Genomic DNA, 16,057 nt, shown 5'->3' with positions numbered 1-16,057 from the left:
GCTCAAGCACACACTTGCAGGGAGTGATGGAATACGCAGCGCAGAACTGCCTTGCTAGAAATCGGGTTTTCCTGGCACTTCCTGGGCCTGCTTGCCTCCCCCTCCCCCTCACACCCTGGACACACAAACACACCTTGGGGTGCCCACTGCCGAGAGCACCAGGACCCCACAGCCAAGACAACTCTCCAGTAAACAAAATAATTGTAGCCAGTGCAAAACAGAGAAGAACAAAATGACTTTTTTTTTAAAAGTCCTTATTTAGTACAGTAATATTATTATTCAGCAATACCAACTCAGTCTGGATAGCAGAGTGCAGTGCTGATAATGCAGTAGGACAGCAGCATACAAATGAAATGATTTGTGTATGTATGTATGTAAAATAAAAAATACATGTGTTGGGTCATATCTAACGCTAGCCAAACCAGCATTTGTATATACTGTACACTATACCTTTAAAGCACATTCTTTCCCTCAAATATTTTTGGGCACTGTAGTTTACCCCACAGTTAAGAATTCCCAGCAAACCTTAAACTACAGGACCCAGAATTCTCTGAGGGAAAGAATGCGCTTTAAATATACAGTTTGTACACAACCATGGTGTAGAGCAGGCACCCCCAAACTGCGGCCCTCCAGATGTTTTGGCCTACAACTCCCATGATCCCTAGCTAACAGGGCCAGTGGTGGGGGAAGATGGGAATTGTAGTCCAAAACATCTGGAGGGCCGAAGTTTGGGGGTGCCTGGTGTAGAGCCATTGAAATGAACAAACCTAAGTTAGTCATCTCCATTCATTTCAATGAGACTACGCCGATAGGTCTGGGACACAACCCACTGTATATTCACTTCCCCAAAATAAAAGGGGAGGATTTCTAAGGGAACAGTCTGCTTCGAGGTAACAATAACTTCTCTGGGTCGTTGCCTAGAAAAATGCAATGAAATATTATCCTAACAGTCTACTAAGAAGTAAATATTGAGTTGAATGGAACTTTCTCCCAGGTGGCTGAGGACAGGATTGCAGCCTAAGTGAGTCTTTTTTTTGGCTTCTCTGGTTTCCCACTGTACTATCAAATTTTTGCAATAGTCACTAAGGCCCCAATTGGCAACTTGGGCATAGCGGTAATTGCCTAAGCACTTAACTACACAATGTGAAAACACAACAGTATGGTGCGGCCCTTTTTTCAGCCATCAGAAGGTAGAAACTTTGCTTTGCTTATTTATGCTGAAACATTCATGGAGGATGAGACGATCAATGGCTACCAACCCTGATGGTTATGTTCTAGCTCCACTGTCTTCTGAATTATCAGTTGCTGGAAATCACAGGAGGGGAGAGAGCTGTCGCGTTCAGGTCCTGCTTACAAGCTTCCCCTGGGCATCTGGCTGGCCACTGGGAGGGCAGGAGGCCAGACTAGATAGGCCTTTGGTTTAAGCAGGGGTTTTCTTATTTAATCAGGATAACTATTAAGAAAAAAGGATGTCATATAGAGGAGGGTGAAAAGTTGTTTTCTGCTGCTACAGAGAAGCGGACACGGAGCAATGGATTCAAACTACAAGAAAGAAGATTCCACCTAAACATTAGGAAGAACTTCCTGACAGTAAGAGCTGTTCGACAGTGGAATTTGCTGCCAAGAAGGGTGGTGGAGTCTCCTTCTTTGGAGGTCTTTAAGCAGAGGCTTGACAGACATATGTCAAGAATGCTTTGATGGTGTTTCCTGCTTGGCAGGGGGTTGGACTGGATGGCCCTTGTGGTCTCTTCCAACTCTATGATTCTATGATTAAACCATATCTTTACCAGCCATTCCACATGCATGTAAACCACTAATTTTATTCCATCTAGTTCTAGCTAAGAAACCTGCACCTGAGCTGTAACACTTCACAGTACAGGTCAGGTATCAAATGGCTGAATGTTCTGGCATACAAAGGCATTCAAAGGCAAGAGTACAAAAATCAGTCATTCATACCTGTTGCTTTTGCTTCTGGCCCTGCCCAACACTGGCATGCGGGCCCTGGAAGGTTGCCCACAAGGCTTCCACAACCCTGCCCTAAATTGTAAGGGAACCATGGGGTGCCTATTTTCCAAGTGTTGGGAAGTTAACATACAAGAAAGCAACTTATTCAAGAACACTTTGCTGCCATGAATAAAAAGCAGCCTTCCAGGGGAGCCATTAGAAATCCACATTCTTTTCACGTCTCTGCTGCTCAGTGTTACCAGAGTTGTCTTCATCAACACGCAACTTACAATGTTCTACTAAGTAAAATCCACTGAACCACAACACTTCACTTGAAAGTGCAGAACCAGATTAGAATGTCCTTAGGTTGCTTATGAACAAGAGTACCACCCCCCTATACAACGTTCTTTTACAAAAGAAAAGCTAAAATAAGTCAGGAAACGCTGCAGTGTTATTTTATTCTTCCCAACCAACTCCTGGTTCCGGGAGTTATGGTTTTCTTCCTTTCTTGCGGAGTGACTGGCCTTCTCCAGAAAAGGCAATGAAGCGGCTCCCAGAGTCATCCTGAAAACAGAGGTGTGGAAATATTACTTTGTAAACTCACGTCAATATTCATTATTGCACATGCAAGAAGTGAAGACCTGGGCTTTTCAGGCACCATGAGTAGTTCCAGCTTTGCACTGATCCTGCGATTTCAGCTGAGCTGACTTCTGCTTATTCACTTATTTATTGAAAATGCTTATAAATGCCAAAGTACACGAGGTAAACGAGTTGTAGGCGTAGTGCAAATAACAGATTTATTGTGACTGACCAAGATCTCTTCCCCAGCTCTCTTGTCATATTCCTTGGGTGGTTATTTATTAATTAAGTGCTGGTCTTAACCAACACTGCAGTGCAGATGGACAGGGCTGGGTGGGGCAGAGCAAGTTAGGAGAAAAGACATTCCACTGCAAAGGTGGAAGGCCTTCTGCAAATGGGATGACTTCACTGGGGACAACCTCAAGTGAAAAAGGCAGAGTTTTACTCACTTCTTCTACTTTCTTGACCAGCGGCCGAGAATTTCTGATGAATGTGATCTTGCCAATTTTGAAGTCATAGTTGGGAATCCCCCTGCAGAAGAGACAAATGAGGTGCATTGTACTTCATATATTCGTTTCCCTTCTGCCTTATGGAGCCAGCTGACAATTTACAGAAAAATATTAACATCCAAATCAAATTGAGGGGGAAAAAACATGAAGTTAAGGGTTTGCTCCTGCTTGGAAAGAAGGAAAAACTTGGTATGATTTTTTTGACTTGGGTTCTAATATTTTTTTTAAGCTGGGGTGAGGAGAGGACCCAAAAACAATTCAATGAAGACTGAGCATGCTCAGAATGTTGACTGATTGTTGGGCGGGTGAAGGAGAATGGAACAGCTGGAGGCCGGGAACAGGATGGGGTCTCCTAAAGGTAGGCACGGCCCGCCATTCGGCTTCTGAAATGTTCGACAACTGAATCACAGCTTCCAATTGGTTGCAAAAGCTTCCTATTCTCAGTGGAAGCTGCGTTGGATGTTCAGCTTCTGAAAAACATTCAAAAACTGGAGCATTTACTTCCAGTTTTTGGGTGTTCGGGAGGCAAATCGTTCGAAAATGGAGCCATTTGGGAGCCAAGGTTTGACTGGGGAGAGAGAGAGACAGAGATAGTGCATGTTGGAAGGCAGATCCAGCTGTCTCCTTTTGCTTGGCTTCTACTGAAAGAGTAATTATCCCCCTCACTGGCTCCTGGTGGATGAGCCATTTTAAACACGTGGTTTCACAAGGCTTCTTTAAGTCGCGGGTCGATCTCAGATGGAGTTGTCGAAATGCATTATCCTGGCTTGTGCGAGACTTGCCGCTGTAAACAAATGAGCCAGCCTTTCCCTGTTTGGTGCCTTCCAGATGTTTTGGACTGCGCATCTCATCACTCCCAAACCAGCACAGCTGAGGAGGGTGAGGGATAAATGAAAGTTTTAGTCCACAATATCTGAAGGGCACCAGGTTTGGGGAAGGTGAAGTCACAATATTATCCACAGCAAGAAGTGTTGTGACGTGGGGCTTCTTTAGCCTGCTGGACAGTGAGTGACCAGAGAGGACCTGGGTGAAACAGGGTGACCTTGAGCTAGTTGCTCATTCTTAGCCTAACCACTAAAGACCTGCTTCTAGACACCCTTCTCTGTCCTCCATCCAGACAAGCAAAAGGATGAATGCACACATTCTAACCAGGCAAAAATTGCTCAGGTGGTGAAGCAGGGACCCATAATGGGGTGTGGCCTGGGGAAGAGTTCTAAGGGCCAGATAGAGAGGCTTGGGGGCCACATTGGCCTCCTGGACCTGAGATTTCCCGTATCCGACATGGCTGCTGTTTCTTTTCTTCCTTTCCAAGCCATGTTACTGCACTCCAAGCGAGAATATCCAACTCGCAGGAATACTGAAGCCATGGCAGCTGCAGACGGAGATGGAAACGGCCCGAGTCATTTTACTTGGGAGGACACACAGAAGAAAGAATTGCATCAAGGCAAACCAACCTTCTAATGTCTTCTGGTTTAATTGGAGAAGGATTTGGCTCGACGCCTTTCTTTTTCCCGTCCAGCCTGTTCCCAGATCCTGAAAAGGCCTGCAGGGATAAGAAAGGTACAGTCACCGCCATGAAATCACCATCCTTGTAAAATGGAGCATCTCAAGTCATGGCTCGCGTAGGATAACGCCTATATCCACCTGATCCAGTCCTGATCCAATTTATCCAAGAAATCCCCAAGGAAACTAAGCAGAAAAACAACAACAACTCTACTAAGGATTGTCTTTGAGAGGCTGCCCATTAGACTGCAACTGTTCTACGGTTTGGAAAGGAATTATATCTACCGTACTTTTCCGTGTATAAGACTAGGTTTTTTTAACTGAAGAGTTACCGGTATGGTTAAAATTGGGGGTCGTCTTAATACATGGGTAGTGCCTAGGGGTGACGTGGGATTGGTTGATGGCATGAGCCGGAGACAGTCTGCAGCGTGCTATTGGTGTCTGCGGCAAGGAGTGGTGTTGATTGGGTGTTTCTGTGTCAATTGGGTGGGCAATAGGCTGCTTCTGCTGGCGAGGGGACAGACATTAGGAGGCACAAGTGTTAGCGTTGCCCAGGTGGGTGAGTGATTTTTGGCAAAAAAAAAAAACCCTTAAAAAGGCTCAATAACTCTGTGCAATCTTCCCCATTTTCTTAATTTTTAGTCCCCCCCAAATCTTATGCATGGGGGTGTGTGATACATGGAAAAGTACGGTATATTCTGAATTTGGATTCTTAACATGCTGCAAGTCTTATCATACGTGAAACATTTCAGTGGGTTCACTGTAATATCTAAGCAGCTTCCTTCATATAGGGCGATGCAGAGGGTGTTGACTCCCCATTTGTGGGATGTTTGATATCTATTTTTAATCTTTGTGTTTGTGAGTAGCTTTGAGTTCTTTTTAAAAATGTCCAGAGTAGCTGGGGAAACCCAGTCAGATGGGTGGGGTATAAATAAAACTGTTTTTGTTATTATTTCTTAAAAAGCAGCTAAATTAAATATAGTTTAATTCATCAAAGAGACTTACACGGAATCCCAGGTCACCCACATAGCCGCTATGGTCTGCCTCCACATCCTGAAAAGCAAGCGGGGAAACAAGTTGACTTGTTTTACAATGGCTCCACAGCACTCTCTCCACTCGATTCTGGTGCTTCATGTGGCTTCCGACAGTAGAGGGGAGAAGATATCCACCGACAGTGAACTGGTCTAATCCTTTTCTGAAAATTATCCAAATTGATGACCATCACCGCCTCTTGTGGGAGTGAGTTCCACCGTTTAATTATGCCCTTTGTGAAGAAATCCTGAATCCTCCAACAAAATGACCGCTCTGTTGACCAACTCAATCAAGAAAATGAATTGCAAGGAGTAAATCAACTTGACAACCAGCTTTATCAATTTATTTGTCGCATTCACTGCTTCTTCTGAGTGGGTGTTTTTTATTTGCAGGGGGGGGAGGAAAAAGCAAGTAAAAAGAGAGACGACTATACAAGGCCACTTACTGTGGACTCCTCGTGATGTGTCTGTCTTTCTGGTTCTTTGTAACCCAAGGGTGCATCAAAATCCACCTGTATAATTAATAATAATAATAATAATAATAATAATAATAATAATAATAATAATAATAATTTATTATTTATTATTTATACCCCACCCATCTGGCTGGGTATAGAGTCAATATTGAATTCACAATCAGGGTAAGAAACAAGAGCAACATGGCTAAGAAATGGCTTCCTCCCTTACTTAATCTACCAAAGCGGTCTATCCCTTCCCCAGAAGTAGAATTAAAGCAACTATCCCTGCAGCCAGGTTTCACGGGGTCCTCTGGCCCCCCCCCCTCAAGACCATCAGTTGTACAATGGGTTTTGATGTTGTGCAAAATTGTAGCTCCTTCCTCTGCAAGAAGATCAAAACAGAGGAGCGGATTTGGGGGGCTTGTGGTACTTGGGGGGGGGAATGCAAAAAAGCAGCCCGTGCATTCTGCATTTGCAATTGCATCCTGAATTTTGCCTTTGCGGTTGCACTTTGAAGTTTGAGAACTTAAAAAGCTGCAAGGCAGGACTTGCAGTCCAGCTGTGTGCATTGAGGGTTTTTGCATCATTTTGCTGGAAACACCGGGTGCTTTTTCCCTTTCGGACAGCCAGGAGAGATAATGGGTATACAAACTCGGCTGCTGTTTTTAAAAGTCTATTAAAAAATTTAAAGTGAAACATGGACGGAGTTACTAGAAACTAAATATATTTTAATGGGAATGTGAACCCATGGGAAATAGCTGGGGTGGGTGGGGGGGCTATACGGGAACACAGGCCCCTGACAGCTTTCCACTGGAGTAATGTGGCCCTTGTGTTAAAAAAGGCTCCCAACCCATTTTAAGCGGTCAGTGAGACTGAAAATGCCCATCTCCCACTTACATTCATGTCACACTCTATGATGGACACAGCTTTGTCGGGTTTCGTCTCCATCACTCGGAGCTCATAGATCTAAAAAAAAAAGACAGCCGATCTCATCATCAATATAATCTCTACAAAGTTGTCTTGCCACTCTTGTAACTCTTTTACTCGCACGCTGCCCTGCCCCATGCCAGCTCTTAAATTCAATCTAATACCTAAAAGTCACCTAAAAACCCACTTAAAAACCAGGGGACAGCCCTGGATGCAATATCAAATGCACAGATAGATGCACGCACAAGTTTCTGGATTATGATGCCTAATCATTCCCTCCAGGGCTCCTCGGGTATAGCTTATTCCGCTTCAAATGGCATGTAGTACCTTTTCATTGTAGTTGATGGCTATGACATCTCCGGTGGTCAGGCAAGCGAAATTTCTGAGCGCGTTTTCCAGTCTTAACAGGATGTTAAATTGAAATACAAACCTTACTGGTAGCATAAAAGGTTGCATTTCACAACTGCAGCTACATCACCAGCTGCTTTTAACCCTACCCATCTCCTTGAGGCTCCCTCTCTCCTTCAATTGTCACCTGGCAGGCTGCCATTCCACTGGGCTAGAGCAGAGGAAGAGAGGTGAAGCAGGAACACTTCACTGGGTCTGGCTCTGTCAAGCTCCTCTTCTCCCTGAACAGCTTTCTATTCTAGCTGATCATTATCTGGACCAGTGCCTGCATTTGCTTGGTGTTTTTTTTTTCCATCTTCCCTCCTCACTCGTTTTTCCTTTTGTGCTATGCCTGTTGGCAGGGGGGACTTACTCTTTATTGATCTTAAGTTAGCCACCCTGGGAGCCTTTTTGACTGCAGAGCAGGGTTAAGATGCTTGAAAATAAATAGGCACCCAACTTCCATGGTGCAGAAAATCTGCTTTAGAATAACATGGTCTGTTAACTTTCTCCTACATCTTATTCTCATAAGATAAACTCTCCCCTCCTCAAGTCTCCAGCTCATGGCATGTTACCAGCTTTTGGAAAGGAGACACACAGATCGGTGACACTGGCGTCCACGGTAAACTGAAGTCGATGAGGCTACATCAGAGGAAGCGGTCTCTGAACTGGCCCCTGTTCACCTGGTTTTGGAGCCCAGGGGCCACCTTCCCTCCTAAGTAACCTTCTGGGGCTGCGTGCCAATGGTAGGCAAGGCCAGAGGGGAGACAAAGCAACTCTTACCTATGTACACTCAGAGGCTCTGCCAGTTAGCTCAGCTGGTTAGCACATGGTACTGATTATGCCAAGGGCGCAGGTTCAAACCCCCACATGGGTCACCTGCATCTTCCTGCATTGCATGGGGTTGGACTACATGACCCTCAGGGTCAGCCAGGCCAAACAAGAGACAGGAAGGGGTGTGGCCTGGGGAGGAAGTGCATGCTGGGAAGAGCTCCAAGGTCCAGATAGACAGCCCTGGAGAACCACATTTGGTCCTGAGGTTCCTTACTCCCTTGTTGGAAAAAGGCAATTCATCTTCCTTCCCTGGGGCCACAGCTCAAACCACCCCCTGCAACTTCCCCTGAGGTTTAACGAAAAGGATACACTGCTTTGGGGTTGGTGATGTCAAGGAAATCAGGGCTCTGCGGCTGAAATTTGGAGTACGTCGCCACCTGCAAGTTGACGCTCTCGACCTGCACCAGCCCCCCTTCCTCCAAGAGCAGGTTCTGCATCATCTGTCAAAAGGAAACAAAGACAGGTGCTCAAATGATGTCTTGGGAGACACTCAGAGCTTCTTGCAAAAAAAGCCTGTGGCCTGTAGTTCGTTAAGGAGCTGAGAGTTGTCGGGAGACCCTTATTCCCTCTCAAAGAGCTGTAATTCCCAGAGTTCCCTGGGAAGAGGGACCAACAGTATAAACTACCCTGAGAATTGTAGCTCCATGATGGGAATATACATTCTATCCGCAGTTTGTATGAGACATCACCACGAGCCAGTGATAGTGAAATGATTTTAAAATAAAATAAAAAATAAGGGAGAAATTCATTTCATAGAACCCTTGTAGAAGTTTTGAGTCGAGAAAAGAATCAAGGTGCCTACTTACCCAGTGTGGAAGGTAACAAATGCCTTCGTCGGCCACAAACTCAAGCACGCCACAGTGTGTCATCCGGTCAGAATTTTTATTTGTCAGTTTAAACAACATAGGATAGGTGATATTAAGACGGCCTAGGAAAAAATGGAGGGGGGGGAAAGAGAAGCACTGCATTATATCCAATAGAATTTCCTTGGAAGCTCGCATAAAGAATCTTGGACTGTGAGCCTACACTTGCTTACTTGGGAGTAAGCCTCGCTGGATTTGTGTAGGATTTGTGTCCAAAAAAACTTGTGCAGGACTGGATTGAACATAGGAAAATGCCATTGATCTAATTCAGGGTTTCCAAGCTCCAAGGAGTAGGCGCCACCACACTAAAGGCACTATTCCAATGCCTCCTGCTTGGACTACTGTAATGTACTCTACATGGGGCTGCCCTTGAAGACAGCTTCAGCTAGTGCAGAATATGGCTGCTAGAATGCTAAGTGAGGAATCTTGATAGGACCAGGTGACATTAGCCCTGAAAGCGTTGCAAATTCAAGGTGTTATTAGCAACATATAAAGCCCTAATTGGCATGGGAGCTAAAAACCTAAAATAGTACAGAGCTGACCTCCTAATGGGATATCTGCAGGAGGCCTTCTCCTACAGAGAGGTGGGCTACAGCAGAAATACATCACAGGGGGGCGGTCTACAAACAGAAATCCTGTCTGGCAGGATACAGATAATGGTCACTTGAATGCTTTACCTGGGCAGCCTAGCCATTCCTTTTGAGATGCTACTTAGTTCCTCAATCCAGGTCACAGGCTCACCCTATTCATGCACAAATACACCCTTAAGACAGGATTTGTGAGCAAAGAGACAATGGGGAGACTTTTCCCATTTCCTTCCTCACTGCAGAGAATATTTGAAGTCACTGGAAGAGTCAAAATGGCTTCAGGATTGCTCTCCTGTACTATATCAGACATGTGGTTTATATACTTATGTACAGTGGTACCTCCACTTATGAATGCGATCCATTTTGGGGTGCTGTTCGCACCCCGAAAAGTCCGTAAGTAGAGTGTTGTTACTGCACATGCGCGAAGCGCGCTAGATTGCTTCTGCACGTGGGGCAAACCCGGAAGTTTTTACACTTCTGGGTTTGCCGCGTTCGTAACCTGAAAAGCTGCAACGTGAAGCAAACGTAACACAAGGTATGACTGTATGTATTTGCCTTGTAGATTTATGAACATATAATTTATATATATGTGAGACCTTAGAATTCCTATAACAGTTGAGTATATAAGGGGGTGAGACAACCTTTTAGGCATCCTGGTCCCTAGCTTTGTACACCAGTAGCAGCCCCTTGAACGAAGGCTAGTACCTAACTCAGGGGTCCCCAGACTTACCGGGCTTCGGGCCGGTGCCCGCCGCACCGACCGCGCGGCGGGCCGGAGGGCAGGGGAGTGCGCGCCCGTGCGCATGCGCACACGGTCGGAAAAAAAATCGCCGAAAATCGCTTGTGCGCATGTGTATGGGCCTCCCCTGCCCCGGAAGTGCATCGGAAATGACCTCTTCTGGGGTCATATGCATGCGCACAAAGGATTTTCGGCGATTTTTTGCCGATTTTGAAGATCGTCGCCGCGCCGCGCGCCGTAAGAGCGGGCGGCGGCAGTCGTCGCGGGCCGGATTGGGAGGCCAATTGGGCCGCATCCGGCCCGGGGGCTGTAGTCTGGGGACCCCTGACCTAACTGATAGCCAGCACAATTAATTCAGTAGCAGTGTAATGTGGTGGCAAGAAAACAAAAATAGTTCTGTCTGAGCACCTTGTGACTCTGGAGCAAGGAGACGTTGGGACAAGAGCTGACCATTATTGTGCCCTTTCACATTCTATGGGATGGAAAGCCAAGAGGAAATAATTGTAGTGTTACTGTAGGACAGGCATCCCCAAACTTCGGCCCTCCAGATGTTTTGGACTACAATTCCCATCTTCCCCGACCACTGGTCCTGTTAGCTAGGGATCATCGGAGTTGTAGGCCAAAACATCTGGAGGGCCGCAGTTTGGGGATGCCTGCTGTAGCAGCAATTTTACATACATCAGCAATCCAAAATGCTGATTGGCTTCTTACTGATTTAACCAGCTACAACCTTAATATTTAACTGGTAGGTCAGGAGCCACAACTGGATTGCGGCCTGAACCAAAGTGGGGCGCGATGACAGCATTGCTGTCATACAAATACAAGATTAAAACAATTAAGATGTGGGTCTCTAAACCCCAGTCTTGATTAAAGGTGGATTGGAAAACACTGAAAACATTTGCAGTGAGAGAATACACTTTACATCTTCATAAGTACGCTGAATAGAAGATACTCACTGAGTTGATCCAAAGCAGAGGGTGGCATAATTACTGCGAAAAAAGGAAATTAACAGTAAGATTAGGTATGGCATGGCAATGGAAAACAAGCACAGGAAAATCAAGGTGTGTACTTTAATATGAGAATAGACTCCTCCGTTGAATTCCTACCCGCAGACGTTAAAACACAGAGAAGTTTATCCAATGTCCCTTTGTCATAACACCTAGATTTCCCTTTCCTGATTTAGAGTAGGGTGTGTGGAAACCAAGAGAGTAAGTACAGTGGTACCTCGGGTTACAAACGCTTCAAGATACAAATGCTTCAGGTTACAAACTCCGCTAACCCAGAAATAGTACCCCAGGTTAAGAACTTTGCTTCAGGATGAGAACAGAAATTGTGCTCCGGCGGCGCGGCGGCAGCGGGAGGCCCCATCAGCTAAAGTGGTGCTTCAGGTTAAGAACAGTTTCAGGTTAAGAACGGACCTCCGGAACGAATTAAGTTCTTAATCAGAGGTACCACTGTATCCTATACTACACATTTCAGTGGGGAGGGAGACTCAACACGAGGCTACCACAGGGATGGGGAATCCCAGGCCTGTGGCCCAAATGTGACACTCTGGTCAAGTGTAGGAAACCTGTGGTTGATGAACTAAATCTCCCCTCCTCTTTGGTGAGGCATGCTGGGGCTGTTGGTAATTGCAGTTCATCAACATCTAGAGCAGGGGTAGGGCAACCTAAGGCCTGCAGGTCGGATGCGACCCAATCGCCTTCTAAATCCGGCCTGTGGACGGTCTGGGAATCAGCGTGTTTTTACATGAGTAGAATGTGTCCTTTTTATTTAAAATGAATCTCTGGGTTATTTGTGGGGCATAGGAATTTGTTCACACACACACCCCCCCCCCCCGGATAAAAATAGTCCGGCCCACCAAATGGTCTGAGGGACGGTGGACTGGCCCACGGCTGAAAAAGGTTGCTGACCCCTGATCTAGAGCAGTGTTTCCCAACCTTGTGCCTCCAGCTGTTTTCGGACTACAATTCCCATCATTCCTGACCACTGGTCTTGCTAGCTAGGGATGATGGGAGTTGTAGTCCCAAAACGTCTGTAGGCACAAGGTTGGGAAACACTGATCTAGAGAGTCACAGGTTCCCCACCTCAGCGCTAGGCCTCTCAACCTGGCCCTTAGGAACTCTCCCCAGCCTACCCCTCCTACTGGATGGAATGTGTCCTCGACCACAGAAAATACCTTTTGCTTGTCTGGAAGACAAGTGTGTAGAAACTATCCTACCATACAAAGGCAAAATGTTACATCCACTTGTGCCTCTGACCTCACCCAGAGCCCTGGAAAGTGGTCCAGAAGGGAATGTGGCCCTTGGACTTCCATAAGCCAGAAAAAGCTCCTGAATCCCATTTGCTGGAAGGGGAGAGTGCTCTTGTGTTTGGGTCCTGCTTGAAGGCTTCCCACAGGCAAGTGGTTGGTCACTATGAGAACAGGATGCCGGACTAGATGGGCCATTGGCCTGATCCAGCAGGCTCCTCTCACGTTCTTATGCTCTCTGTTTGGGGGAGCTTAGCCACTACGTGTTGCTTAATGCTCTTTTCAAGGACCACCCCCTGCAAAACGCAAAACCATCCAGCCCTCAAGAGAATATTCAAAAAGAAAAATGTGCACATACTCTTCCCGCCTTTCTCCACATCTGACCTGTCATTAGGTCCAGCAAGCATGGAAACCGAGAAACAGCGGTACTGAGTCGAGAAGCGGTTCTGGAACACTCTGGGGATCGGGTGATCGAACATATTGAAAGAAAACTGGGGAGGAAGAACAAGAGGATGCATTAGAAGAGGCAAGTTATAGAATAGATAAATATGCTGCCATAGGTCTATCTAGCTTAATACTGTCAACTTCTGGGTTCTTCAACCTTGAGTCTCCTGGTGTTCTTGGACTACAACATCCATCAGCACTTGCAGTCCCACATAGAGCACATTACAATTATCCAATCTGGAAGTTACCAGAGCATGGAGCACATACTCACTGATGAGACAAGTAGGCCTCAAAGCAATATCCACAGTCCTGGGGCCTCAAGTTGTTCAAACCTTTTGTACACGAGAACCAAGACCTTGAATTGAGCTCTGTTGCTCACGTGGAGCCAGCACAGTGCTTTAAGGATCAACCACATACAATTCTATCTTGCTGTCCCACTTGACAGCAGTATCCTGTACCAGCGGCAGCCCCCAGACCATCTTCAAGGGCAGCCCCACACAGAACGCATTGCAGTAGTCTCTAACAGTGAGGTTCTTAGAGCATGGCTGCCTGAATCTAGGCTTTCCCAGGCCAGGAATGGTACACTGTGCTTTAAAGTTGTTGTCTTTATTATTTCACTTCGCAAGTTGCCCAGAGAATTTCTGATAAGCGGCAGCTGTATAAATGCAAATAAATACTGTACATAAACAACAGCCCACAAAAGCTGCTCTCGTGGAAAGACGGCAATCTGCATATAATTTACCCTGAACCCAGGAAAGCAGTCTGGCAACTGACTGGTTAAGATTCCTACTTGCCCTGGGGCAATTTTTAGTCAAAACTCTTTTTTGCCATTTAGTTTTTAATGAGGTTTTTTGGTTTTTCCCAGCCTTTTCTGGATCTTGCCTGCTTGAATCTACTGTCCGTCGCGCAAACTACTGTCACGGCGCTGTGCACACACAAAAGTAAAATGGGGATTGTGCTGCCGCAAATCTAAACCTTTAAGTGGGTTGGGCACGACTTGTTCCATTTAAACATACTGCCGAGGTGTGCACTTCAGCTTTCACTCATTGTTGTTTCCCCCCGTGTTGTCGCTTTACTCTTACTTTGCAAGGCATAGAAACCCTATTTGCATTCGCCACTGGCCGTAGCAATAAAATAAAATACAATATACTGAGGATAGAGCAAAATGCTTAGCTAAACCAAATACGTCCTGGAGGCTCAATTGCCGCTTTACTTTTAGTTTGCAGGGCATAAGTGCATAGAAACCCTATTTGCCTTCGCCACTGGCCGTAGCAATAAAATAAAATACAATATATTGAGGACAGAGCTAAATGCTTAGCTATATTCCAAATACGTTCTAGAGGCTCATGTGGACGCAAATGACAGAACTTGACACATCATCCTTCCTCTGCAGATAAGACGGGTGAACCGATAGGCTTCCTTTTGATTTTTGTTTTAATCATAAACAACAACAACTGAGCAATGTTAGAAAGTCGATCAAACAGGTCTTATTCTTAGTGCCCCTGCTGAAAGATTTGCAAGGTTTTTTGGGCTGTATATTATTACTGTTATTATTATTATTATTATTACCTGAGTGGAAAAATGAGTGTCGTCATCCCCACCCCACCCCATCCTAATAACTTTTTTTCGAGGTACCACAGAACTACAATGGTGTGTGGGTGTGGGTGTGGGTGTGTGTTTGTGTGTTGTGTGTGTACTTTTGCAATTCCTTACAGCCAGGATGACTCTGCATTTCCCACCACCAACATCCAATATTAGTCCCCCCCCCAACCCAAAGAAAGACCCCCCCCAACAAAGGCCCCCTACCATGATGGTGGCGGCTTCTCCTCCTCCTCCTCGTCCCCTTCGCTATTGACAGGCCTCCCGGAGCCGAGGAGTTCTAGCCAACTTGCCTCTTTCGAGGCCGACAGGAAGCCTCGTTAGGCGCCGAGGGAAACGGAGCGAAGGGCGGTGTGTGTGTGTGGGGGGGGAATCCCTTGGCTAAGGAGGACGCGGGTGGGGACTTCTTTCCCAGGGGGTGGAAATCAGCGACCTTTACTCAAAAGCCCCCTTTGCATTCGACACCCGATAAGCCGGCATTTCCGTGTGATGAAAACCTCAAGGGATCGCGCCTATCACGTTCGTTCGGGCTTTAACAACAACCGCAACAAAAACCACATTTCCCAGAATGCCATTCGAACGCTCGGTCCGCCCAAGGTTTTGTTCCGTGTGAAGTTCAAATGAAGGAGGGGCGGGGAAGGCTCTCGTGTTTCTCATTTTTAACGTCTCGTTTTTAATTTCATCTTTTTTAAAATCACGGTGTTGTGCATCGGTTTGGGGTTTTTTGGGGGCGCTTTTTGGTGTGTTTACCAGCCCAGAGAGTTAGGAGGACATTAAAGAGAAAGGCAGTGCCCGAATCGAACATGGCGACCACGGCGTTGCTTGCCCCTACAATGGAAAACTCCGACTTCGGGGTTGTTGGGTTTTTTGCCCGCTTCTAAAACGAACAAAATGGTGGATGGGCACGCCCTCTCCTGTGACCAAAGAGTTGTTAGGTGCGACACGGAAGTGTTCTTCACAATCCTCTCTTCCGGTTTTGATGAGACCTCTTGCGGGGCAAGGTTGGCAGAAAGCGGCTATGCCTCCCTTTTTGGGCTTTGGGGAAAGCATTGTTGTCGGCATCATCCTATATTTTATAGGATTTTATATACAGCAATCAACGTAAACATGTAAATAAGATTAGCAGGATTAGCTATTCACCCCGCAAGCGCAGCCCCAGAGAAGGATAACCTTTATCCGACCTTTTATTATTATTATTACAGGAATGATTAGTTCAAGCCCTGGTAGGAAAGGGAGTCTCTAAACCACGCCTAGGCAATTTTACATCCATTCCCTTGCATATTTCCGCCACTCATATCTCGCAAATGGAGACTGCTACTCCAACATGCAACCGGGAACCGGACGTCGCGTCCTACTGAACAAGACTGCACATCCTCTGCCCTTGCCGCCCAATCTCCCTTCT

At 46.1% G+C, this 16,057-nt stretch overlaps 1 protein-coding gene across 1 annotated transcript; it reads right to left on the bottom strand.

Annotated features, from left to right (window-relative positions):
• Positions 1–1,800: 1,800 nt before the first annotated feature.
• UFD1 (ubiquitin recognition factor in ER associated degradation 1) lies at positions 1,801–15,205 on the bottom strand. The gene is made up of 12 exons (XM_035098991.2): positions 14,863–15,205; positions 12,971–13,103; positions 11,318–11,350; positions 8,979–9,100; positions 8,482–8,612; positions 7,279–7,351; positions 6,922–6,990; positions 6,013–6,078; positions 5,541–5,588; positions 4,487–4,575; positions 2,973–3,054; positions 1,801–2,508 (listed from the first exon to the last, which is right to left on the bottom strand). The coding sequence occupies exons 1-12, from the start codon at positions 14,863–14,865 to the stop codon at positions 2,434–2,436; spliced, it is 924 nt and encodes a 307-aa protein (XP_034954882.1). The 5' UTR covers positions 14,866–15,205; the 3' UTR covers positions 1,801–2,433.
• Positions 15,206–16,057: the final 852 nt, after the last annotated feature.

Source organism: Zootoca vivipara, chromosome 17 (genome assembly GCF_963506605.1).
Source record: "Zootoca vivipara chromosome 17, rZooViv1.1, whole genome shotgun sequence".
NCBI classification, from domain to species: domain Eukaryota; kingdom Metazoa; phylum Chordata; class Lepidosauria; order Squamata; family Lacertidae; genus Zootoca; species Zootoca vivipara.
The sequence above is the reverse complement of the archived record's forward strand: the minus strand, read 5'-3'. Positions and strand labels throughout refer to the sequence as shown.

What these genes read in the sequence shown, in the direction of transcription:
- UFD1 (XM_035098991.2), bottom strand. An exon ending in TTTGTTACCTTCCACACTGG is followed by an intron (nt 8,613 to 8,978) that starts GTAAGTAGGCAC and finishes TCCTTTTGACAG; the next exon opens with ATGATGCAGAACCTGCTCTT. An exon ending in TCATAGAGTGTGACATGAAT is followed by an intron (nt 6,079 to 6,921) that starts GTAAGTGGGAGA and finishes TTAATTATACAG; the next exon opens with GTGGATTTTGATGCACCCTT.